Source organism: Pelobates fuscus, chromosome 1, assembly GCF_036172605.1.
Source record: "Pelobates fuscus isolate aPelFus1 chromosome 1, aPelFus1.pri, whole genome shotgun sequence".
Lineage (NCBI taxonomy): Eukaryota > Metazoa > Chordata > Amphibia > Anura > Pelobatidae > Pelobates > Pelobates fuscus.
The window spans coordinates 21,794,674-21,820,226 of NC_086317.1; the positions used below are offsets into that span (position 1 = coordinate 21,794,674).

The following is a 25,553-nucleotide window of genomic DNA, read 5'->3' on the forward strand; positions in this document are numbered from 1 at the left end:
TCAGTGTATGCAGTGTGTGTGCTGTGTCAGTGTATGTAGTGTGTGTGTGTTGTGTCAGTGTATGCAGTGTGTGTGTGTGTTGTGTCAGTGTATGCAATGTGTGTGTGTGTGTGTGTGTGTGTTGTGTCAGTGTATGCAATGTGTGTGTGTGTGTGTTGTGTCAGTGTATGCAATGTGTGTGTGTGTGTGTTGTGTCAGTGTATGCAATGTGTGTGTGTTGTGTCAGTGTATGTAGTGTGTGTGTGCTGTGTCAGTGTATGTAGTGTGTGTGTGTGTGTTGTGTCAGTGTATGCAGTGTGTGTGCTGTGTCAGTGTATGTAGTGTGTGTGTGTGTGTTGTCAGTGTATGCAGTGTGTGTGTTGTGTCAGTGTATGCAGTGTGTGTGTGTGTGTGTGTTGTGTCAGTGTATGCAGTGTGTGTGTGTTGTGTCAGTGTATGCAGTGTGTGTGTGTTGTGTCAGTGTATGCAGTGTGTGTGTTTGTGTTGTGTCAGTGTATGCAGTGTGTGTGTGTGTGTGTGTTGTGTCAGTGTATGCATGTGTGTGTTGTGTCAGTGTATGCAGTGTGTGTGTGTTGTGTCAGTGTATGCAGTGTGTGTGTGTGTGTTGTGTCAGTGTATGCAGTGTGTGTGTGTTGTGTCAGTGTATGCAGTATGTGTGTGTGTTGTGTCAGTGTGTGTGTGTGTGTTGTGTCAGTGTATGCAGTGTGTGTGTGTGTGTGTTGTGTCAGTGTATGCAGTGTGTGTGTGTGTGTGTTGTGTCAGTGTATGCAGTGTGTGTGTGTGGGTGTGTGTGTGTTGTGTCAGTGTATGCAGTGTGTGTGTGTGGGTGTGTGTGTGTTGTGTCAGTGTATGCAGTGTGTGTGTGTGTTGTGTCAGTGTATGCAGTGTGTGTGTGTGTGTGTGTTGTGTCAGTGTATGCAGTGTGTGTGTGTGTGTTGTGTCAGTGTATGCAGTGTGTGTGTGTGTGTGTGTTGTGTCAGTGTATGCAGTGTGTGTGTGTGTGTGTTGTGTCAGTGTATGCAGTGTGTGTGTGTGTGTTGTGTCAGTGTATGCAGTGTGTGTGTGTGTGTGTGTGTGTTGTGTCAGTGTATGCAGTGTATGTGTGTAAATGTGCTGGGGTGTGGGGGAGGGGGGGGCATTTTAACATAATAAAAAAAAAAAAAATTAAATTGTTTCTCCCCCCTCCCTGCTTACCTGTGTCTAGGGAGGGGGGAGATTCCATCCCTGGTGGTCCGGTGGCATGGTGGGGCCCCCCGGCTTCCCAGTTACCGCAGAGGGGGCCCAGGCAGCACACAGCCTCTTCTCTTCTCTCCTCCAATAACTCTCGCGAGACCCGCGGAGCGTTGCCATGGCAACCGGGTCTCGCGAGAGTTATTAGCAGAAACGAGAAGAAGAGAAGCTGTGTGCTGCCTGGGCCCCCTCTGCGGTAACTGGGAAGCCGGGGGCCCGGGGCTGCACACATAGATAGCGATATTCGCTATCTATGTGTGCAGAGAGGGAAAGTGGGGCCCAGGACTGCCAGAGCAGTCCGGGCCCCCCAGGGCCGCCGGGCCCGTGACAACTGTCACGGTTGTCACCCCCTGATGGCGGCCCTGTACATGGCATTGTCATACGCCACAACAGCGTTCATATTGATATGCATACAGACTTATTTGTGGCAATAGTACATGCACATTTTTTTTAAGTATAAACAGAGTCGATATAACGGGCTTAGCATTAGTAAATAGGTACCGTGCTGTAGTTTTGCATGCAAGTGAGTTAGGATTGAGTCGCTGTATACTACTGCAGTATAGTAAAGGCTTTAACATACAATTTGTTTTAAAATTAAAATAAGATTGACAAGTTTACTCAAAAGACATATTTAGTAAGGTAGGCTAGCCCAGTGTGTCTGGTGTACTGGTTTGCGTGAGGCATGTGGAGCCTGAGGCATTAGACAGGTGTTGGGTCCAACGTGAGTAGGTGCTAGCGGTGATAGTCAAGATTATAAAATAGAATGTAGGGCTAGGAATTAAGCAGGCTATAATGCTTATTAGGTACCAGGAGCCCAAGACCCCAGAGCCCCTCATGCACACAAACATTTTACGTATATCTGCTGCCATAGTAGTGAAGGAAATAGTGCAAGAGATTATCAAAATTAAAGTGAACACAAGGAATATGATTCAGCATGAGCGCTAAATTACTTAGAGCCCAAATGGGTCGTGGAGTGTCCAGGTATAGTACAAACAAACTAGTCCCGCTGTGTGCAGTTCCAACTTCATGCTGCAGCTGCCTCTCCCAGCCAGACATATCAACCGATTCCTGTACGCAGGTGGGTACAGGAGCAGTCGGGTATATACAGCCAGCCAGCTATGCAGCCCTTTGAGGACATGGTGCCTCTTCGGCCCTGGGTCAGTGTGAGGGCTGGTACCTTCTTGCCACGAGCCTGAGGTCCTTTCAGGTCCAGGGTCTTTCCCGGCGTGCGGGTGCGTTGGGCTGCGCATGGGTCTGGTGCGTGTTTCCTTGTGGCGTCTGCGGCCCTCCGCTTGTGTGGCCGGTACCTGCGGGTCAATTCCCTCATTGCCCTCTGTCCAGGTGGGCGAGTCATGCGAGTTGCAGGGGTTTGGCGTGTTTTGGTGCCCTTTTGAGGTTTCCCAGTCCCCTTGGAGCTGCCTGCTAGTGCTGTAGGTGGGATAGTGAGAGGTTTGGCAGCAGCTAGTCGTGTGTGAGCCAGTAGCTGGATCCAAAATTTATCGAAAATTGCGTCCAGAGAGTCTCTCACCGGTATATTGAGGTCTAGTGACGCAGGCTGCTGCTGCTTTCCAGGAGTGTAGTCGTCGCTTGTGGCCGCCATCTTAGAGGCCTGCTCCTCCAGTCCGTCGGCTGAGGTTGGCGGTTGTATCAGCAGAGTAGGGACCGGGCCGGTTCTCTGTGGCGGGGACCGGGTTAACCCCCACCGGTCCAAGGGGGGGGGGGGTGATTTGTGCTTGTCTGCGGCTCTGAGCGGCAGGCGGGAAGCGGCCGTCTTCCCAGCCCGTCCTCTCTCGTAGGCCACAGTCTTCCGCCTCGGTTCCCGGGCATTCCGGGTGGCAGGTCAGGTATCTGGGGGTGTGCACTGGGTTCCCCAAGCTGGATAGCCTCGTTGTGCGGGTGTTCCAGAGTTGCAATCCCGGATCTCTGGCAGTTATGTTGCCGTCCGGCGGGAGCTCGAGCAGAGCACGTCTTGCTCGCTTGCTAGTCAGGCTCCGCCCCCCGATTCCAGGACGTTTAACAACCTTGACAGAACCCTGGGAGCTTTTACCATCTCCAAGTGAAGAGTTAGAATCCTACCACTTAGGTTAGTCTTGCCCAACATTCCTCTGTTAGAAAATATTATGGTGGCACAGTTGCTGTCATGGCGGTGTCCAGGAGAGGCTGGAGATAAAGGTTTCTACTTTGACTTATGATTTGCCGTTCATTTTTCATTTTGAAATTTTCATGTAATCTAATAGGTGACAGTAATGCTTTCATACTGGCTTTATTTAGAGAAATCTAATGTCCATAAATATCCGTCTTCTGCATCACTAACACAGGAATTAAAAACCGAAATTAAATTAAAACGAAGCAGTGTGATTGGCTGACACAGACAATGTTAAGTGCACACACTCCATTTTCTTATCTATTAACCCGTTACTTTTACACATAGTTTTTTGGGGGGTTTTTTTGGTCATCCACCACTTTTTATTCCTTTTTTTTTATGTTTTTCCCCTGACCATTTTACCATTGACCGCATTCACAGAATAAATCAAATGAGAAATTTTATTAAGTTAAAGAAGATACAGTCGCAGTTGGAAGGAAATTGTAAAATCTACTTACCTGTCACAGAGAATTCACAAACTGACAGCGGGCGAGACATTTCTTGGCAAACAAAAAGGCGCACTTATGCACGGCATATTTATACAGTGAATGAAAGAGACTAATTTGGGAATTAAAATTTTTTTTTAACCAAAATGCAATTAAATGATGGACTTAATTAAGAGACGCAGTGAGGAATATTCTGGAGCAAATATGACAATAAATAGGAGCAAACAGGAGAGGTGTCAGACAATCAGCCTAAAAAGTAAACGAGAACTTTTTTCTCCATAACCCACATAGCGTGTATGGGCCTGGGCGTGTCTGACTTTAATACGCTTAATTTTAACCCTATCTGATCATCAATCTTATCGGAGTTAAAACCAAGCCCACCTTCTAAGGATCTGCCGATTGCAGCCCAATTCACTGTGACCAAGATAGGGGCTACCAGGACACAGCGAGATAGAACACATTTTTATTGAATAGAGGATTCCAGGCTCGCTGAGGTTTACTGTAACGTGTCATATGAAAGTGGAGATGTGACTTATAGTGAAAGGAGGATCCGAGGTGCCCTGCTTCCTGTCTGACAGTAAATCGTAGAATCGAAGCTCTGTATCTTGTTCTTGTCTCTGAAATTGGAATGCCCTACAAACAGAGCCAAGTAGAAAACACGACTAGTGTTTGGGGCTGGGGGCACCGCCATTGGAAATATTGTGTAAATCCTTCACTACATCCAGATAAAACAGAAGGGAAATAAAATCCAAATTGTGTTCACGGTATTTATGTTGAAGCAGTTTACTATAGTTTGTAAACGATAATCTAGTCTGTATTAAATCATCTTCGCAATAAGGTTTCTCCTAAAAAACTTTCCATAGCACAAAATAAATACGAAATATATACATGGCTCAAAATGTGACGTCTTACACTACTAGACTTGTCTAAAAATGGCTTAGCACTGCAAGCCTAGAGAGCCAATGGCACATTCACCGGGGGTCAATTCCTGCTCACCTGGGCTACATGTTCACTAGCCAGTGCTACAGGGCAAGGAGAAGTTAATGGCACATTCACCGGGGGTCAATTCCTGCTCACCTGGGCTACATGTTCACTAGCCAATGCTACAGGGCAAGGGGCAGTTTATATATCTATATCCCAAAAAAGGGAAGGCTCAAAACATGTCACAGAAAATCAGAAATGTAAATGCACTCACAGTTTAACAAGCGCTCAATTACTAGACGAAAAAGATACCATTCAATCTGTGTCCGTTTTTGGACTACCGCTCAAAATCTGTGCCTGTCCAACAGCTGAGCCTCTAAGTCAGTTAGATAACAACAAAAACACTCCATTTCCAAATTCAGATTGTATTTAGTTTGACACCTTTACAAGGTGACGATATCAAAGGAAGTTATAACAAACAGGAAGTTCTGCTTTAAACAGCAACAAAGAATTTCACCTAGAAACACGTGTACAAAGAAAACGAAAAGAGGATCGATTTCTATAAGGGGTGAATTACAAATACCTCATTTTAAGTCTCTTTTTTTCTAAAAGTCAATGAAAACTATATCAGGTTATTTAATTTAATTTAGAGAGCGATTTGTCACAAACTAAAAGTTAGGCCAAAGTAGTCAAATTGAAAACATAGATGACTTAGAAGATGTATCGAATTCAGATTTTGTGGCTCAATTATTTATTAATTTTTTTATCATTCAGTCTTTATTAAAATTAAATGGCGGTACAAAAATACCAAAAGAACTGTGCACCAATTCGGATTTTGTTGCCTTAAATTTGAAATGTACTTTGAGTTGCTAACAATTCCCGTTTGATACACATTATACCTTATTGAAGGAACGCAAAGTGTTTGTAAAAGTCCCATTCGTGGTGTGTTTGCATCCACAGACATTATGAATTCCAATCTTTGCTTCTGCACGCTTGTTCTGAATTTGAAGAAATATAAATCTTTCTGAGTCTTTATAGATTACATCACTTCCATTTATCTTTCCGTGGATTCTTGGAAACCCGACTAGTAATTAGCTCATTGGAATTTATCGGTGATTACAATAAATAAAGATCAAATGTCACACATGTCTATCTACACCTTCACTGAATAGTAGAGACTTATCAATCCTCTCTCATATTAATATTGTCTAGGTCGGAATGTGGTGTTATGCAGCCTGCAAGGGCTCACATAGAACAGGTGCTGCTATTGCAGCCTGCACATAAGTCCTGCAGTGCGCTGAGGGATACTCCAACACTAGACTTCATTTTCTCAGGGTTGTTCACTATAGTGAAAATTCTAAGTGGTTTATTCACTCAAAATGGTTTATTCACTCAACTGATTTGAGTTGAAAAACCTTTCCAAATCACTTTTATTTACCTAAATGTTGTACTTCAGTTTTCAATCACTACAGTTTGGTGTATAGTGAATAAAACCCAAGGAATTGTCCAATACATTGTATTTTAATTTGTCATGTTAGATCTTGAGTTACTTCATCTCCTTCCCCTGGGTTTTAGTAACTTACTCCAGTATCTCTGACGGTTGGTCACTAAACATTTATCAGTAAAGTTCTGAAATTAAATAATTGCAAAATGTAGTGGAAAAAAATACTGATTTGGAAAAAATAATCCGCTATTGTCATAACTGTCAGTTTTAGTCTTAATTCTATAATATGGGTTTCACTATTATATAGAAAAACAAGAGCTGATCAAGTTTAAATATGAAGCTAAGATAGCCAGACTGCAAACATTGCTGTGTAAGAGAATATTTCGATTTTTAATTTCAGTCTTAAATTAGAATTTCACATCAACTTCACTCTCTGGGATATTCATCAAAGCGAATTTCAAATTTATGGTCACAATATCTGAACTGGAGCTACTCAGCTATGCTTCCAGTCCGTTAAAACTCACTTTGAAATTGACCTCGAATTCTCTCTTTAGTAAATAATCCTGTTAGAATTTCTGGCAGTTCGCTCTTTAGACGTTTGTTTGCTAAAGTTTCAATTGCAGTAAAATGAAATTCAAATTGCAAAATAAAGGCTAGAATGGCTGTGAGAATGGTGGGATCTATAATTACTTTCAGACCAGCTTTATTCATTTTGCCATTTAGACTTCATTTAACTGCAGATCGCACTATGGTGAACTTATTGCGCAGACTAGACGGGCCGAATGGTTCTTATCTGCCGTCACTTTCTATGTTTCTGTGTGAAAACGTTTCTGTCTTCTTAGCAATAGCACACCTTGAAGGGACATGCACAGTGATTTTGCCAAGGGGAAATGGAATAATTGTTGATTTTTTTTTTAGATTTGTACGAGGGAAGTGTGTTCTACGAGGGGCTGACAATGTAGGGTAACTCTCTGAGATCTGATTGCACACTCAGCTAATGCTAAGCCTGCAGCTATTTTTAGTGCCGTATATCTGATTGAAATGAAGTTAAATAGACCACACAAACTTCAAATGGAAAAAAAATTAAAAAAAAGCCAACCCCCCTCTGCTAAAAACACACACTGTGAACACGGATTCTCGTGTTTTACTTTTCTTTAACAGCTTTGTTGCAGAAGGGGTTCAGGATGGCAGGATGGCACGCAGCCAAGGTAATGGGCTATGTACTAACACTGCATCCTCGCTGGGGTTAATATATAGAGGAGGATTCATGGCGTTTACTGAATGAATTGGGAATTATAGAAAGGAACTGCAAAATTTAGACAAACATCGCAGGACTGAAAGAAACAAAAATCCTCAAAAATTAGCTGTTTTAATTTTATTAGAAATGTTAAGGTTTTTAGAGAGTTCTCTTCCACGTATGTTAACAAATTTTGTTCTTCAGAAAACATGACAAGTATTGAATCTTTGGCAATATTTGTTAAAATGCTGAAGTGAATTTGTGACATTTCACAGTTTATTAAATATCCTTGTAGGCATAAGAATAACCGCACTGTGTTTTATAAATTAATATTATTAAACAGCAGGATAATTATAGCACGGACTACGACTAATTCTTGCGACTTTTGGAAAGATTCTCATGTGCTCTACCATTTTAATTATTCCCACAGTGAGGAGTCAAACTGGTTTTTGATACGTTTAGCATGGGTCTCCCGTGCGCCCACAGTCTGGCCCTCTTCTGTGATACAGCTAAAGCAACGTTTCCTCTTCCGCATTAAATATGACAATCTATTACCTATTTTGGACTTAATTCATTGACCATGTCCGACGGTGAATTCAGTCCAAACACACGCAGAATTGCTGTCGCTAGTGCGAATGAAGAAGGTAACCCGATAGTAATAATGGAGTTATAGAGCCGAGTGACCGACTGTACGCTACCTGTTATCATTAAGAAATATTGAAACGAAGGACAGATATATGGGGTATTTAATTAAAATCAGAACTAAACCATCATGTGGTGCTCAGAGTAACCATCGTTGACCTAGGACTTGTGTCATAGCATGCTTAAATTTAATTTAAATAGATTCCTTGTTAGAGGGGATTAGAACTAATGAGGCTCCTCGTTAGCCTGTGCTAATTACCCGTGTTATCTAGAGAAATCATTAATAATCTATCTGTATTTTGATCATCTAGAGTGGCAGTTTTGATTGGAGCTGACAAGATATTTCTCCCATTATATTCAACGTGTTTAGGCTGGAGAATAATTGTCGGATCTATAATGCTGCAATGTCCGTGGGGGCCACGTTTGTCGTGCTGCCCTAGAGTCACATCCCTGTGCTACCACAGATGTAGATCTGGGGTTTAATCACTAAATAGCAGATTATTGAGTAAAACAACCAAACTATGCACATTATGAAGCTTTTTTCAAACTCAGCACTTGTTTGCCTAGATTTTACTGCAATTTGGCTCTTAGTAAATACCTCTATGTCACAAGGATCCATAGTGACACAGGAATATGGATGTAGGATCCAGAATGTCACAGAAACAGAAGGGAGTGCCCAGGATTCCAATGCTTTTAGCATTTGTCAACCCCCATCACGAAGTTTCGTCACAATCAGGGTTTTTTGAGAATTGTCAATAATTCTAAGTGAATTCAAAGTGGATTTCAAATTATAGGCAACAATATCTGAACTGGAATCACAGCTCAGAGTAGAGTTTTTCCACTTCAGGAGCTGTGGCCTACAATTTGCACCTTAACTTGAAATCATTGTGAATTCCCAGCAATGTACAGTTTAATATCCCAGGCCTCCACCATCATCAGGGCTCAGACAATACACTCTTTTAACAGGAACAGTAGGTTAATGCCCCCACAATCCAAAATGTGTCTGTAACTGAAAGTCACAGATTAATAAAATGGATACATGTCTATTGTGTTATAGCAATGCAAGGTGAATTCCTGCAATATTGTATAATGTGTTTTATTGTCACCCACTTTGATGCTTGCACAAGTCGTGAGCCGGGCTATTTAAGGACAAGGTTAGGAAAAATGACAATATATTCTGTAAAATATCTCATTATGTAAGTAATTAAAAAAAAAAAAAATTGCTAACAGGTTTGTGAACCTTACAGAATAGCAAGTTAAGATAAAAGGGTTAATTCAATATAAACAAACCTGGTTAAATGATTCCATGCTTCCTTGTTACACACATTGCGTGTTCAAGAATCGATGGCTTGTTTTACGCAGTTTAACCTCACATTTAGGATCCACATACGCACAATTCATTGACCATCTGTCACTAAATGGACACATTCAACCAATTACCTAATCACACTTTAAATGACTCCTACAATTTTGAATCAGGTGTGCGAGTAGATTCTATTTATTTGCTTAGCAGACACACAGAAATTATCTGTAATTGAAAATGGGATAAACCCGTGTGACCTGAGGAAGAGACCGTGAATTCAGCTTTGAGCCCTAAAGATGGTTAATATCACGTGAAACAAGACGTCTGTCTGGAATGCATAGTAATTAAAAGCCAATTTCGAAATGTGAAAAAATGCTGAAAGTGAACGGTTTAAGAAATGTAAATGGGAACCAAATTTTAAGAAAATAAATCAATCAATCAACCAATATAAAATTAACATAATTGCAAAAACAAATAGGGATGGAAAAAGGATTTCCAACGATACGTGATATAATTTTTATATTTAAACATCTCAAAATACAACATTTCCACAATGTTTGGTTATTTATTATTTTTTAGTCTTTTGAAAATTAGAAATTGTGCCCAACACATATGTTGCGTTATAAAAATGATTACTCACCTGAAGCTACGTACGGTTTATAATATATCTTTTTATTATGTTTTAACCATTTTACATCTGTTAAAGCACAGAGATAGGATTGTGTAATTTAAAATGTATAACCAAAGGTTTTATATCCCAACTGAGGAGTCATTCATACATGTTACTTACAAATTCGATAAATTATTGATATATAGAAAACCGATAGTATTAATTTATAGACCAACTATATATTTTATTTATGAACAATACTTAAAAAATATTCTGTAAGAGATGTAAGTTGCATTATTTTTATTTATATTAAGCATTTAGTAATACAGATTGTCTGTTAGAATACTGATGCTAAATACGATGGTTCTAATAAAATATAATCGGAGATATTAGAGATGTAATAATTAGATTTTATCACATTTGAACGTATTTTATTATTTTGCTAAAGAAAACATGCTTAGTAAAACGAACATTATTCCACTGTGCTTTTGATATAAAAAAAATAAATAAAACAAAACAACATATATTATAAATATTATGTGATGAGGAATGTAAATCCATATTATTCTAATATTGATCTCTCTCTCTGTATATTCTATATCACATTATATTTTAAGACGTGATGTTTTAGAAATATGTTTAAGGCAACGTGTAAATCATGGTCTGCAGTAGATTAGTGTGGATTACACTCCAGGGTAGTGACTGTCACTGTTATTCAGCCCCTCTCATGATAGGCCAGTAGAACATGGTATCCCCCCTTAACCATGTTTGAATGCCATTATTTAGACGTCTTGAAAATGTACAATAAAATATACAGAACAATATAGTAAAAAGGTACCGAACATTACATTTTTGCCATTGCGAACAAACGTCCAGGGTCTGCTCCTTCCTTACTAACATCTGCAGAGACCAGGAAGTAGATAAGATCTCCCAGCCAATCCTGGTCATCCCATTGTTTTGAACACTATTTTGATAGCTGTACAGCATGCAGCATATTTTCACTAGAAGTAGGTAATTGTGACCATTTTTTAAAATGTATTCTATACATAATTTGAGAAATAAAAATGCAAAAGCAACTAGTCAAAAGTACTCCCAGTAATGTGTCTGGGTGTATAACAGAGCTCCCCAGTAATAATGCTCCCAGTAATGTGTTTGAGTGTGTAACAGAGCTCCACAGCAATAATACTCCCAGTAATGTGTTTGAGTGTGTAACAGAGCTCCACAGCAATACTACTTCCAGTAATGTGTGAGTGTATAACAGAACTCCACAGTAATAATACTCCCAGTAATGTGTCTGAATGTATTACAGAGCTCCACAGTAATAATACTCCCAGTAATGCGTCTGAGTGTATAACAGAGCTCCACAGCAATAATACTCCCAGTAATGTGTCTGAGTGTATAACAGAGCCCCACAGTAATAATACTCCCAGTAATGTGTCTGAATGTATAACAGAGCCCCACAGTAATAATACTCCCAGTAATGTGTCTTAGTGTGTAACAGAGCTCCACAGCAATAATACTCCCAGTAATGTGTCTGAGTGTATAACAGAGCTCCACAGCAATAATACTCCCAGTAATGTGTTTGAGTGTGTAACAGAGCTCCACAGCAATACTACTTCCAGTAATGTGTCTTAGTGTATAACAGAGCTCACAGCAATAATACTCCCAGTAATGTGTCTGAATGTATTACAGAGCTCCACAGCAATAATACTCCAAGTAAGATGTCCGAGTGTATGTGAACGAGTGAAGAAACAGTAATGTGTCCCAGTAAACAACAGAGCTCCACAGCAATAATACTCCCAGTAATGTGTCTGAGTGTATAAGAGAGCTCCACAGCAATAATACTCCAAGTAATGTGTCTGAGTGTATAACAAAGCTCCACAGCAATAATACTCCCAGTAATGTATCTGGGTGTATAACAGAGCTCCACAGCAATACTATTCCCAGTAATGTGTCTGAGTGTATAACAGAGCTCCACAGCAATAATACTCCCGGTAATGTGTCTGGGTGTATAACAGAGCTCCACAGCAATAATACTCCCAGTAATGTGTCTGAGTGTATAACAGAGCTCCACAGCAATAATACTCCCAGTAATGTGTCTGAGTGTATAACAGAGCTCCGCAGCAATAATACTCCCAGTAATGTCTGTGTATAACAGAGCTCCACAGCAATAATACTCCCAGTAATGTCTGTGTATAACAGAGCCCCACAGTAATAATACTCCCAGTAATGTGTCTGAATGTATAACAGAGCTCCACAGCAATAATACTCACAGTAATGTGTTTGAGTGAGTAACAGAGCTCCACAGCAATAATACTTCCAGTAATGTGTCTGAGTGTATAACAGAGCTCCACAGCAATAATACTCCCAGTAATGTGTTTGAGTGTGTAACAGAGCTCCACAGCAATACTACTTCCAGTAATGTGTCTGAGTGTATAACAGAGCTCACAGCAATAATACTCCCAGTAATGTGTCTGAATGTATTACAGAGCTCCACAGCAATAATACTCCAAGTAAGATGTCCGAGTGTATGTGAACGAGTGAAGAAACAGTAATGTGTCCCAGTAAACAACAGAGCTCCACAGCAATAATACTCCCAGTAATGTGTCTGAGTGTATAAGAGAGCTCCACAGCAATAATACTCCCAGTAATGTGTCTGAGTGTATAACAGAGCTCCACAGCAATAATACTCCCAGTAATGTGTCTGAGTGTATAACAGAGCTCCGCAGCAATAATACTCCCAGTAATGTCTGTGTATAACAGAGCTCCACAGCAATAATACTCCCAGTAATGTCTGTGTATAACAGAGCCCCACAGTAATAATACTCCCAGTAATGTGTCTGAATGTATAACAGAGCTCCACAGCAATAATACTCACAGTAATGTGTTTGAGTGAGTAACAGAGCTCCACAGCAATAATACTTCCAGTAATGTGTCTGAGTGTATAACAGAGCTCCACAGCAATAATACTCCCAGTAATGTGTTTGAGTGTGTAACAGAGCTCCACAGCAATACTACTTCCAGTAATGTGTCTGAGTGTATAACAGAACTCCACAGCAATAATACTCCCAGTAATGTGTCTTAGTGTATAACAGAGCTCACAGCAATAATACTCCCAGTAATGTGTCTGAATGTATTACAGAGCTCCACAGCAATAATACTCCAAGTAAGATGTCCGAGTGTATGTGAACGAGTGAAGAAACAGTAATGTGTCCCAGTAAACAACAGAGCTCCACAGCAATAATACTCCCAGTAATGTGTCTGAGTGTATAAGAGAGCTCCACAGCAATAATACTCCCAGTAATGTGTCTGAGTGTATAACAGAGCTCCACAGCAATAATACTCCCAGTAATGTGTCTGAGTGTATAACAGAGCTCCACAGCAATAATACTCCCAGTAATGTGTCTGAATGTATAACAGAGGTCCACAGCAATAATACTCCCAGTAATGTGTCTCTAAACTACAATAAATGTGTTTAGAAATCAGTCTGTGTAAATAAGCTAAACTGTTAAATCAATTAAACTGTTAATAGCTTCCGACTGATTCCTCTTTTGCAGCGGTCATTAGTCTAATACTATCCTTACCTTTTTGTGTCATTTTACCCCACTCCCTCTAGCATGTAAGCTCATTGAGCAGGGCCTTCAACCCCTCTGTTACTGTGTGTCCAACTTGTCTGGTTACAGCTACATGTCTGTTCGTCCACCCATTGTAAAGCGCTGCGGAATTTGTTGGCGCTATATAAATATCATAATAATAATAATAATAATAAGATACATTGTTCTTGTTCTAAATTACATTTTTAGTTTCTTAAATTGTTATTAGTAAATCACATAAAATATTGCAGAACAGTCCCGCCCCTGGCCACACCTCTACCCACACCCCTAAAATAAGGCGTCCTTTTTTGTCCATTTGAAATATTGGGAGGTGCACACAGAGAATATCAACCTGCCCCATAGGAGTGTGCAAGGGGTGTGTCAGGCGTGTTTGGGTTCGATTGCTATGTTATTGAAGGAAAAGTTCTTTCTATTTTTTTATACCCAGTTGTCGATAGAGAGGGGGGGGGGGGGGGAATCCTATTTTGTACTTCATTAAATCTGTATATTTGTAGTAAATTGTAGCTGGTAATTCTGTCTGCTGTAAGGATATGCCTATTGATTCAATAAAATTTTACGGTTTGCCCCAAATTTGCCATCATTTCTAGTATTTATTGTCTTAATTAACAAATTACAATTCAGCTACACTGATAAAAAATATTCTATGTGTCCATCTATCATGTGGCTGGTGTGGCTGGCTGTTCGTGAAGGGATTTGTGCATTGCAATTGGCAAAGTGTGTGCATAATGCTTTTTCCTGTTCGAGCATGATGAGAATTGCAGTCCACAGAACTGGATTTCCATAGGTTATCTATTCCCAATATTCACCCTGATTGCCAGGAGTCATATCTCTGATACCCCTGAAAAGTGTAGCACAAACAAGTATACTAGACAATGGTACGCAGTGAGTCAAACACAGCGCGTCACAAACGAGAGCTACAAATGCGAACCTGATGTGAGTAGATGGCTGGTAGATAAGACTGAGGCTTGGTAAAGCTGAACAGGAAGCCTGGCCTTGAGAAATACAGCTGTGGAAATGCTTGTTGTAACCACACAGCGCCGACTGCGACTGCTTGGTGCGTTCCTTGTCACGACGTTTCTCAATGCTTCTCTTGGTCTGCTTACACCCTCTGTCCAAGCCCATAGCCGTGTGCATGGCCTGTGCCATACACAGACTCACTGCAATACAAAGACAAATCGTCCCCCTCAGTCCCCTGTATAGGCAATAAAAATAAATATAAAAATCATGTATTAACTGCAGTTTGGATGGCAATTATCTCTGGGGGATCATTGTTATTATTATTGCCATTTATATAGCGCCAACAGATTCCGTAGCGCTTTACAATATTATAAGAGGGGGGATTTAACTATAAATAGGACAATTATAAGAAAACTTACAGGAACGATAGGTTGAAGTACCCATTGTACAGCGCTACGGAATCTGATGGCGCTATATAAATAATAATAACAGGACCCTGCTCAAACGAGCTTACAGAATATAGGGATCACACTAATTACAATGACCACACTAATTACAATGTGTTGCTCATGCTTATATTTGTATCATATTGCAGCCTCTATTTACCTGTCACAATGTCACAAGGCATAATGATATAATAATGATATTAATCGACACAAGCATCTATACAGCATGTTACCCAGTGGCGGACAACAATCAGATCATAAAAAGGACCGTTTAGCTGTAGAATACTTTGTTTTCCCTAAACCTGTCAGTATATTAACAGTTTGGTTTTTTTCGGGGGTATTGAGTACAAAAGCAGATGGATACAGAAATACAGTAGTTATAAAAAAAAAAAAAAAAACACTCAGCCTGTGTAACGTTAATTAAAAAGGAATTCCCTTTAGGGCAAAAGTCAAACGGTTTTACTGTTACGTTTTTATTTTGTTTTTTTCATTATCTTTTAATTACTGTTTCACCAAGTTCAGCTGATGAATGAATAAACTATTCACCATGTAAGATCATCTGAGCATTCGTGGGGGAATGTAGTTTACGAACATCTGCAGTGCCAACTTTAGAAAGTATATCTGCTTGTAGCTAAGGATTATGGGTATTTGGAAACAATAAATTGTCTACTCTACGACCTCTGATAAATCTGGACATTATTACACAAGTAAACTCTGATCTCAAGAGACATAATAACTACAATGTCCATTGCCAATATTTGAAACGAACGTGACATTGATTAGAATAGTGAGGATTTAAGTCCACGAGCAGACGATAACGGGGAAAATGTATCAAAGTGTCACCGACACTTTGCAATCTAATATCTTGTGAATGTTGGAGAAATTTAGATATGTTGATTTTTTTTTTCATCTTTTGCTTTTTGTTTTTTTGCATCTGATGCAATGGATTTAGGAATAATTTCCCAATTTTTTCCACCAGAAAAGTGGCAGAATTTTCCCCCCCGATGTAAATTTGGCGGTCTTTTGAAACTTACATTTCTGTGAAACTGGCCTAATTTACTATGAAGAAAACTGTCACTTTTTAGCTTGTTTAAATACATACAATCAGAAGAATGACAGAACTTAACTTCCTTTTTCCAGAACATTCTGATAAATATCCCCCAAGGATTCCGTGGCTCCTAAACTGCGCTGAACTTGTCCGGTTAGCCCCACGTCTTCTCCGTCACGTATTTGTATGTGTTGCTGGTGTCGATAGATAACTATATTTATAAAATGTATATAATTGTAAATATATAATCGTGAGTGGAATTAAAATACTTTTTCCCATACACAGCTCTATGGAGATTAGATTTTTATAGTAAATGGTAAATTAAATTTGAGAATTACGTCCTGAGGTAGTGATTGTGTGTAGACTCCTCTATAACAAGCGACTTTTAGAGATATAACAAGGTGGGAATTCCATCTGTGTGGTTAGAATGGTCTCCCCTTCCCCCACCTTAAAAGAGACAACGCTGCAGTAAAGACATGAAGACAGCTCAGAGCAGGACCTCAATTTTACAGAATCATCAAAATGAAAGAGAAACCAGAAAGGCATCTTCAAATGAGCATTAATTTATGTCTGTGCTCTGGTCACCGTGAGCGGATATCAGAGGTGGTTAAAGAGTTGCATTACCGGTTTAACCTAGTTTAATATGTTCGCTCCACGAAGTGTGAAAATGACATTTTTATGCCACAATTTAAAAAATAAATCTAATGAAATATATGTACAGGTTTGTCCATTATCAGCACGCAAATTACGGAGACGCTTGCCTCATTCAGGGCCTCGTATTCAGCGTGTGCGCCTCAGCTCAATGATCGAAGGACCTGCAACCCAGGGATAGTCCCATTTGCCTGTACATGTTATAGATAAAGCTGGCAAATGCTATAACAATTATATTTACCGTTACCGTTAATTAAAGGAGACAATAGAGCTACGTACAGTTTCAAGATGGACGTTATCGGTAACATTTGTCGCCGTAATCCTTGCTTCGTGGCATCTGTGCCCCAGTCACAGCTTCGCCAGTCACAGATAGCGGACTACATGTTTATTCCCTTTTCGTCCTGTGTGCTACATTTCATGGAACAATGAAGTAACGACCGCAGAACATACCCAGCACCGGATCCATGGGTTGGTGTAGATTCCATATAGCAGTTGGCATTGCTGTGATTAAAGAATTTATCACCATCGGGCTGCCATTATTTCTGTCGTTACGGGAATACTAAGAGCAGCGGAGTTGACTTTCCCGTTTGGTTTTCACTGAAACAAAAGGTTCGAATTTGTCTGTGATAATGCTTACATTTTCTACAGAACAGTTTATTCTTTGTTTTTATTTCATACATTTTAATATTAAATCTTTATTGCCATTAAGTGAAATGTGCCCGATTGGAATCGTCTTTTGTTTTAAATATGTTTATTGGTATCATATCTTGAGTACTCTTATCAGACAGATTGTTATGAAAGCAAACGGTCGCCTGCGCAGAGGCTTAGGTATTGGTTCAAAAAGGTCAATGCAGAACATCACCTGCGCAGAGGCGAATTAGGCAGCACATATAAACATATATAAACGTTGCATGAATGCATTAGTACATATTTCCGCACAAACTGCGCATAATGAACAGATGTATTATGTTACGCTAGCTGCTCGTGGGCGTTAAGCTTCATGGTTAAGTATCTGATATCTGCGCTTTGCGGGTTCAAACACATATATGCCTTAATAAAGATGCTAAGAACGCCAATAGTGCAAACAACTGTATGCATGGTATACAAGCTCAGGGTAAGGTATCGGTTCAAAAGGGTTAGTGCAAAGTAACACCTGCGCTGAGGCGAGTTAGGCCATACACATAAACATATATAAACTTTGCAGGAATGCATTTGTACATATTTCAGCACAGGCTGCGTATAATGAACGGGGGTATTATGTTACGCTAGCTGCTTGTGAAGCTGCATGGTTATGTATCTTATAACCGTGTTTTGCGGGCTTAGACACCTATTATGCCTTAATAAAAATTTAAAGAAACTAATAGTGCAAAAAACTGTGTGCACGATATACAAGCTCAGATTAAGGTATCGGTTCAAAAGGGTCAATGCAGATTATCACCTGCACTGAGGCGAGTTAGGCAGTACATATAAACACATAGAGAATTTGCAGGAATGCGTTTGTACACATTTCAGCACAGACTGCGCATATTGAACAGAGGGATTGTGTTACGCTAGTTGCTCGTGAGCGTGAAGCTGCATGATTGTGCAGCTTATCACTGCGCTTTGCGGGTTTAAATGCATGTATGCCTTAATAATAATTTAAAGAGTGCAATAGGAAAAAAAAAAAAAAAAAAAAAAAAAAAAAAAAAAAAAAAAAAAAAAATGAAATATACATGCTGTTAGGTAATTTAAGCTCTCCACTGGATGTGGCTTTGTTGTGCCTGATGGGAAGCATTGTCCAGCGTGGGGTTGGTGGCCCCCTCTGGCCTCTTGCTGGCTTGTGAACAAACGGTCTGTCTAGAAGGGGGGGGCTCTCATGGCCCTGCTTCCACACTGTCCCTGGGGTGCCAGGCCTCCTTCCCTCTCCCCATGCCGAGCTCTGCTCACCGGTCAGGTCCCCCACGGTTCCGTGGGCACTCAGGAGCACAAACTGTCCGTTGGACCCCACCACAAAAGTCCTCTGGTCGTCCGCTCCCTGCACCTCCCCAGCTCCATGCGGGTCCCTTGAGGTGCGTGTTCCTACGTCTCGCCCGGTGCCGGCCACATGCTTGAAGCCGGTGTCCACCCCCCACGACCACCGGTTCGTCGAGGGGGGCGGCGCCATCCCGCCTCACCGGGCTCGCGGCGCCGGGGACTGGGCCCTCCGGGGACCTCCCAGACCCGGAGACCCAGGCACCCACCTCTCCAGCGGTCAAGGCCACAGCATGGAAGATCCGTCTGGCGCCCGGCCCTGCCAGGGCCTGTGCGGGTCGCTCATGACAGTCCCCCTTGGCGAGGGTAGCGTGAGTATTAAGCGTCCCCCATCTCCAAGTGTGATCACCAGGCGGGCCACGTTTGTGTGGCCTGTGCCCGTAATGAAGGTCAGCGTGTGTCCCAGGCGGTGGTCTCCGTTCCGGGGCATGCAGCCTCCATGTGGCCGGAATTATCCCCTCCGACCTGGAGGGGGGGGGGGCGGGCCGCCTCTCTCGTCCATGTGGACCCCCCATCAATGGTTCTGCATCTGGGGTGCTCGCTCACCTGGCCAGGCGGTCGGGTATTGGGTCTCGGTCAGCAACTATACTTATTCCGGCCGGAGATGGTGCCTAGGCCGGTCTCATTAGTTTCGGTGCTCCCGCTGGGTATTTGGCTGCAGATCTGTATCGTTCGAAAGCTTAGGTGATCCTCTAGTATGTCCCAGCGAGCATTCCAGCTTTAGGACATTTTAAAAGTAAATTATCTGCCCTTTTTCAGGGCTCTAGCTCGGAGCCACATTATTCTGCTGCCATGCGGCTTGGCGGCCCGGCCCCGCCCCCGGAATCGTCTTTTGTAGTAACATTTTTTTTTAAAAAGTAAATGAGTTATGAAGTTATGGCTGCAAGCAGTAGTTTTGGTACAGCTAGTTTGTGTGCTCTCCCTTCTCTGACGGCACAGATAGACGGCAGGCTTTTGAATGTGTTCCAAAATAAGCCTAACTCCGTCGATCTGTGATGTAGCTGAAACCTTCTTTCACTTGATTATTTTATTTTTCATTATTTTATTTATACTTAAAATATTCATTCGACAGCTCTTTAGGAAGCAGAATTTGTTGGATGGTTCACACACAATAACCAAATACTGGAGAGAATTTTATTGCCAATAAATAAATTCTCGCCATTTTACATTCAGTTCTGTGATTACATCATGTTTGGTAGAGATCCGTCAAAACAGCACAAATACGAAAAAGCAAGCTACCATTATTGCATAGAAATATAACCAAATGAATTAAATATATACAATCAAGTTAATTAAGTACAGTCATTCTAATTTTTATATCGGGAGGTACCAATCTCTTTCCGTTTGCTGTTCCTGGCGATTATACAGTTGGGGTTAAGTTACAGAATAGCAAATTAATTTTATTATTTTGGTGTAAAGAAATTACAAACGACTGAACATCGTGCATGGAATATCTCCAACAGCTGGTAGAACAGAGATATGACATTTTACAGTAAATTAGAATGTTAAAAAATATTGTGATTTAAAAAAATGTGATCTTTCTATTATCCTTCTCCGTTGGTATCGTCCTTCGTAAGACTTTAATGGCAATCAATGTATTTTCGTACAGTTTGCAGCAGAACTAAATCCTTTTTTTCTTCTTCCAGATGCCCAAGCGTTGGGTTTGACGGACCCGCGTCTCTGCTATATTTTGGATGGGATACTGTTTCTGTACGCCATCATCGTCACAGCCATGTTCTTCAAAGAGAAGGTCAGTGCCTTATCGACACAGTAAGAATCATGCACTGCGTCCTCAGGCGGTCTGTGAAATCGTCAGAAGTAGCGGGATTGTGGGATTGGCCGTTGTGGGTTTTAGAAACAACTGGAGCTGAGACCAAAGCAAAACGTGATAACCCCTATTTTAATAGATAGATAGATGGGTTATGACATTTACCACTGTCGATTTAATGTCCCCTCCTCGCTACCCATTAACAGCATGCTGCTTACGCTCTCCAGGATCACAATGAAAGCATATGCACATGCTATACAGCGAGTTATTACAATTATGTACATAGCGCCAACATATTCTGCAGCGCTGTACAATAGGACGCAAGACAAACATTACATTCTAACAAAACCTACATGACACATGGGAACAGTAGGTGCAGGGCACCCTGTCCAAACAAGCTCACAATCTAAAGGGATGAGGGATAGATACACTAAGGGAAGTAATTGAATCCAGTGTATTAAACGTAGCTGGGGATGGGAGGGGTGTTTGGTAGAAAAGAGCACAGTAGATGGGAGACAACAAGGAAAGGGTGTAGGGGACAAGCTGTTAAGGGGACGAGCTGATGGGCTTTTCTAAAAAGTGTGGTTTTAGGGGTTTTAAGAAGGAATGTAGAAACAGGGGGCGTTGGATTTCCCATAGGAGGATATTCCACAAAGAGGGGGCAACCCGTTTATTATGGATTGTAGAGGTGCAATATCAACACTTTTCAGCCTGAGGTAGAAAGGAATTGTCTATGATTGTGATAACCTTAGATGAAGATATCCATATATCAGTCAGTCATATACCCCGAAAATAAAACACTAAATATTAGGGATGTGCATGGGCACAAAATTTGGTTCGGAAATTCAGCACTTCTGTTCGGTTCCTTCCGAAATTCAGAACTTTGGCAATTCGGGGGACTTCAGCAATTTGGAACATCAGTAGGGCTCTCTAACCCTACCCCTAACCACCACAACCACTTACACATCTATAGGGCTCACAGTGCCAGGAATAAGCTTACTGGTCAAGATTCCTGTCATCATTCACATAATGTTCCCTCCCTCTCTTGTTTTGCAACTTTTCAGAAATCCGAAGCACTTCGGCAATTCGGTTCGACACTTCCGAAATTTGGACTTCGGAAATTCGGATGCATCTGAATGTCCGAATTTCCCGAAATTAGGCCGAATTTACATTCGGAACGAAACGAATTGTACATGTCTACTAAATATTGGCCAAAACATGCTGACTTCTAATGTTCTTTGTATATATTCCCTTAAATGTGCTAATTCTGTTATATCTCTTTCTAAATATCTAAATATATATATACACACACAAACACACAAAAATAGCTGTTTTTGGCACTCATCCCATGTAAACAAAAAATATACCTTTAAATATACCAAGGTGCTTGTCTCAGCGTGATATGTATCAACCAAAAACAAGAGCATTCACTGGGTTTTGTGAATGAATTCAAGTAGTTGTATTTACAATAGCATAAATTCCATCAACGTTTCGACCGTCTAGCGGTCTTTATGAAGATCAGGACGTTCGGGAAAAGTGAAAGGTAAGGTGGCTTCGCGGGAAGACGGAGGAAAGGTGTTAATTGTGGGAAAATTGCTCTGACCACCGGAAATGAAGCACACTTTGCTCCTCCACTGGTCACCGCTGGTCACTGCGTAGGAAACCTCCATAAGGCAAATAGTTCCTACTTTGTCTTATGTTTTAAAGAAAACTAGAGCAGACAGGAAGAAATGAAGAACAGATCCTGACAGAGGGAGAGAAAAGGAATCGATTAAAGAAAGGTAAGTTCGGCATGACAGTGACAGATAATCCTCACACGTCTGAAAATAGATTTTGCTCTTGTAAGTAAATCTACTTTGTGCAGAGAGACTGTAAAATGTGTTGCACTCCCTCCTACCACCACATAGGAGTGTGTGTGCATTAATGCCCAGGATCCACATTAGGATGTAATTTTAGAGACCTGAATTAATTTTATACTGGCTGAGTGAAAAAAAAAAAAACAAAGTTTCTTATAAACCATTGTTATTTTTACAGTGAAGTGCTGCTTGGGTATTTTATTTGTTTCAAAGCTGAGACACGTAAGGCACCAGAACCCTATTGAGATAAAATGTTCATCTTTTTGTTTTCCAGTTCACCCAACAAGTTTCTCCAGCTAAGGATCAGCAGGAAAGCTTCTACAACGTAAGTATTGAGAAGTCTGTACCCTCGTATAAATGGACACATGTTCCTGGGATGTGAGTTCGTTATCGGAATAGCACAGCATGAATCTGACTTTGTTTATCGTTTTGATGGCAATGATAGCTGTCTATAAGCGCATATGACTATCAGTGTTTTTACCATGTCGTGAAGAGGTTAAAAATGTGCAATTAGTTTTGTTCCAAATCAAATTTCAGACAAATTTGGCAGGTCCGGCAATTCAGAAGAGTCTAAATGTTTAAAATCGATGGAAAATGAAAACTAACCTAAAAAGAATGGATTAGCAATGAATCCATTTCAGATCCATTCATTTTCCTAAGGATAGCAAATTAGGGACTTATCTACTAAAGGGCTTTTATTAATTTTGATGTTTCAGCATTTTAACAGAAAACTCCCGAAGTTGGTACCCATACGTATTTAAGGTTACCAAACTAGAATGCTGTTTAGCAGATAGTTCCCGTATATCCTAAAATATGGAAACCTCACATGCACGAACTGCAAATTGAGTTTTACTAAACAGCTGAAAGATAAAAATTAAGAAAAGGGATTTTATCAATTTAGCCGAAAATTTGTACTTTGTGACTGACGCCTTCATTCATTCACCACAGGGTCCGCCTCCAAATCCCGCAAAAGGACACAGATACATACTAACAGACACACATACTGAAACAGACATACACGCATATAGGCATACATACTGACACACACATACTGAGACATACACACATATACAGACACACAGGCATACATAGTGACAGATAGACACATACTAACATACATACAGACACACATGCATGACATCCATTCATAAAAACAGACATCCATTCATAATGGCATACATGCATATATACAGATATACTGACAGACATAGATACATACTGACATCCATACACACAGACATACATTCATAATGACATAAATACATACATACATACATATATACATAATGACAGGGGTCCTCAAACTTTTTCAACAGGGGCCAGTTCATGGTCCCTCAGACACTGTTAGGGGCCGGACAATAAACAATATGAACGAATTCCTATGCACACTGCACACACACGCATAAGGACATAAATACACACACACACACATACTGACATACATACATATATAAACAGACAGATACAGACATAAACATACATATTGAAATGCATACAGATACATACACACAGACATGCATACATACACATACTGACTTACACACACAGACATACATACTGACACATTAATACACACATACACACATACATACATGCTGACATACAGACACACATACATGCTGACATACATACATACTGACATACATACATACATACACAAATACAGCTAATTTTGCTTACTTTTTTTGCAGGTGGAAGGCTGTGGCTGATGGGAGTCGGCGTGGCTCGCGCGGAGGGGAGGGAGCTGGGAGGAAGTGACGGCCACTTCCTCCCAGCAGTACTTTGAGGCTGCATATTTTTTAAAGGGGCCCGGTCGCGCTATTGCACGGCTGCAGCGCTGACCGGGCCCCTGAAGATATAGGGACCATCAGATGGGCCTAAGTGCGTGGGCCACCCGATGGGCCCCATCAGCGTGCGGGCCCCGGTGCAACTGCACCGGCGGCAGTTCCGCCACTACACGTGGGGCCTGGGCGGCCGGGCCCCCCAGGGCCGCCGGGCCCGTAACAACTGTCATGGTTGAACCCCCCATGTTGCTGAAGGGGTTCAAAACCACTTTATCACTTACCTCATTCCAGTGCTTATGTTCCTCTCACTGGATCAGGCTCTGCCAATTTCAGCCATCAGGGGGACCTAACACGCATGTGTGGCATTAGAACTTGTATAATGCTTTCCTATGGGGTTTTAAGTGACGGTGGATGTGCTCATGCAGAGTGTGTGGACGTGCAGCGTCAGTTAGGCGACCAAAAGTCGCCCAACCACCTGGAAGTCCCTCTAGTGGCTGTTTGGTAGAGGTGGCGTTAACCCTCCAAGGTAATTATTGCAGGGTGAAGGGGCCTGGGGCTATGCACTTAGACCGCCTCAATGAGCTGAAGTGGTCTGGTCTGGGTGCCTATAGTGTCCGTTTGATACAGTTAGAATACAGCTGAAATTCAGATTGTAGTCTAACCAGGAAATCAGCAGAAGGATTAACTCTTGGCCCCCTGGCTTGTGATAACAAGTAGACTTTTTGGCACAATGAAAGCAAAAATAGGCACGGTCAATGTTACTGTTAAGACCGCCTAACAAAAAGTTATTACACTCATTTAACCATTACAGCACTGCACACAGATCTTAATTATAATAAAAAATAGGTTATCGTAAGGATCGACTGGAAAAATTAATTCACTGTCAAAGTTATCGGTCATGTAAAATGCCACAAATGATATGGGTAATAATATCAATATTTACCCCACCTGGCCGATTTAGCCTAAATATTTCAACTTGTTTAATGTTTATAAACCAAAAAGCCAATTGTGGTGACAGATTACCACGTTTTTCTGAATGTACATATTCCGAAATTTAGCAAAGTGACTACATTTCATAGTTTAGTAAATAAACCTTCAGTTGACTTTTTGCCATAAGAAACCATACATCCCTTGACGACGTTGATGCGATTTGTCTGAGCAGGACACCGTTCCTGTGGACAATAGAATCGAGTATTAAAATCACAAAAGGGCATTCATGTTTCCACTAATAACATGAATGCTCTTTAATCTAATTTCATTAAAATGGATAAAAAAAGATTGTTCATTAAAAAAAAAAAAAACACACACCCACCAAAAATACACCCAGTCGCCTTAACCAAACTCATTCGCTAGATCTAGTTCTTAATCACAGCCCTACGTGATATTCAGCCCTACGTCATATTCATGTAGGAATTCTGTGGCATTTCGTATAGTTTTCTAAAT

General features: G+C 41.0%; 1 protein-coding gene across 2 annotated transcripts in view; it reads left to right on the forward strand.

Annotated features, from left to right (window-relative positions):
* CD247 (CD247 molecule) overlaps window positions 1–25,553 on the forward strand; it is an 87,215-nt gene that overhangs the window by 46,900 nt on the left and 14,762 nt on the right. For both annotated transcript variants that reach the window (XM_063442109.1, XM_063442098.1), the window contains exons 2-3: window positions 20,349–20,452; window positions 22,601–22,651. In XM_063442109.1, coding sequence (XP_063298179.1) covers window positions 20,349–20,452; window positions 22,601–22,651 — 155 coding nt within the window. The remainder of the gene's footprint in view (window positions 1–20,348; window positions 20,453–22,600; window positions 22,652–25,553) is intronic.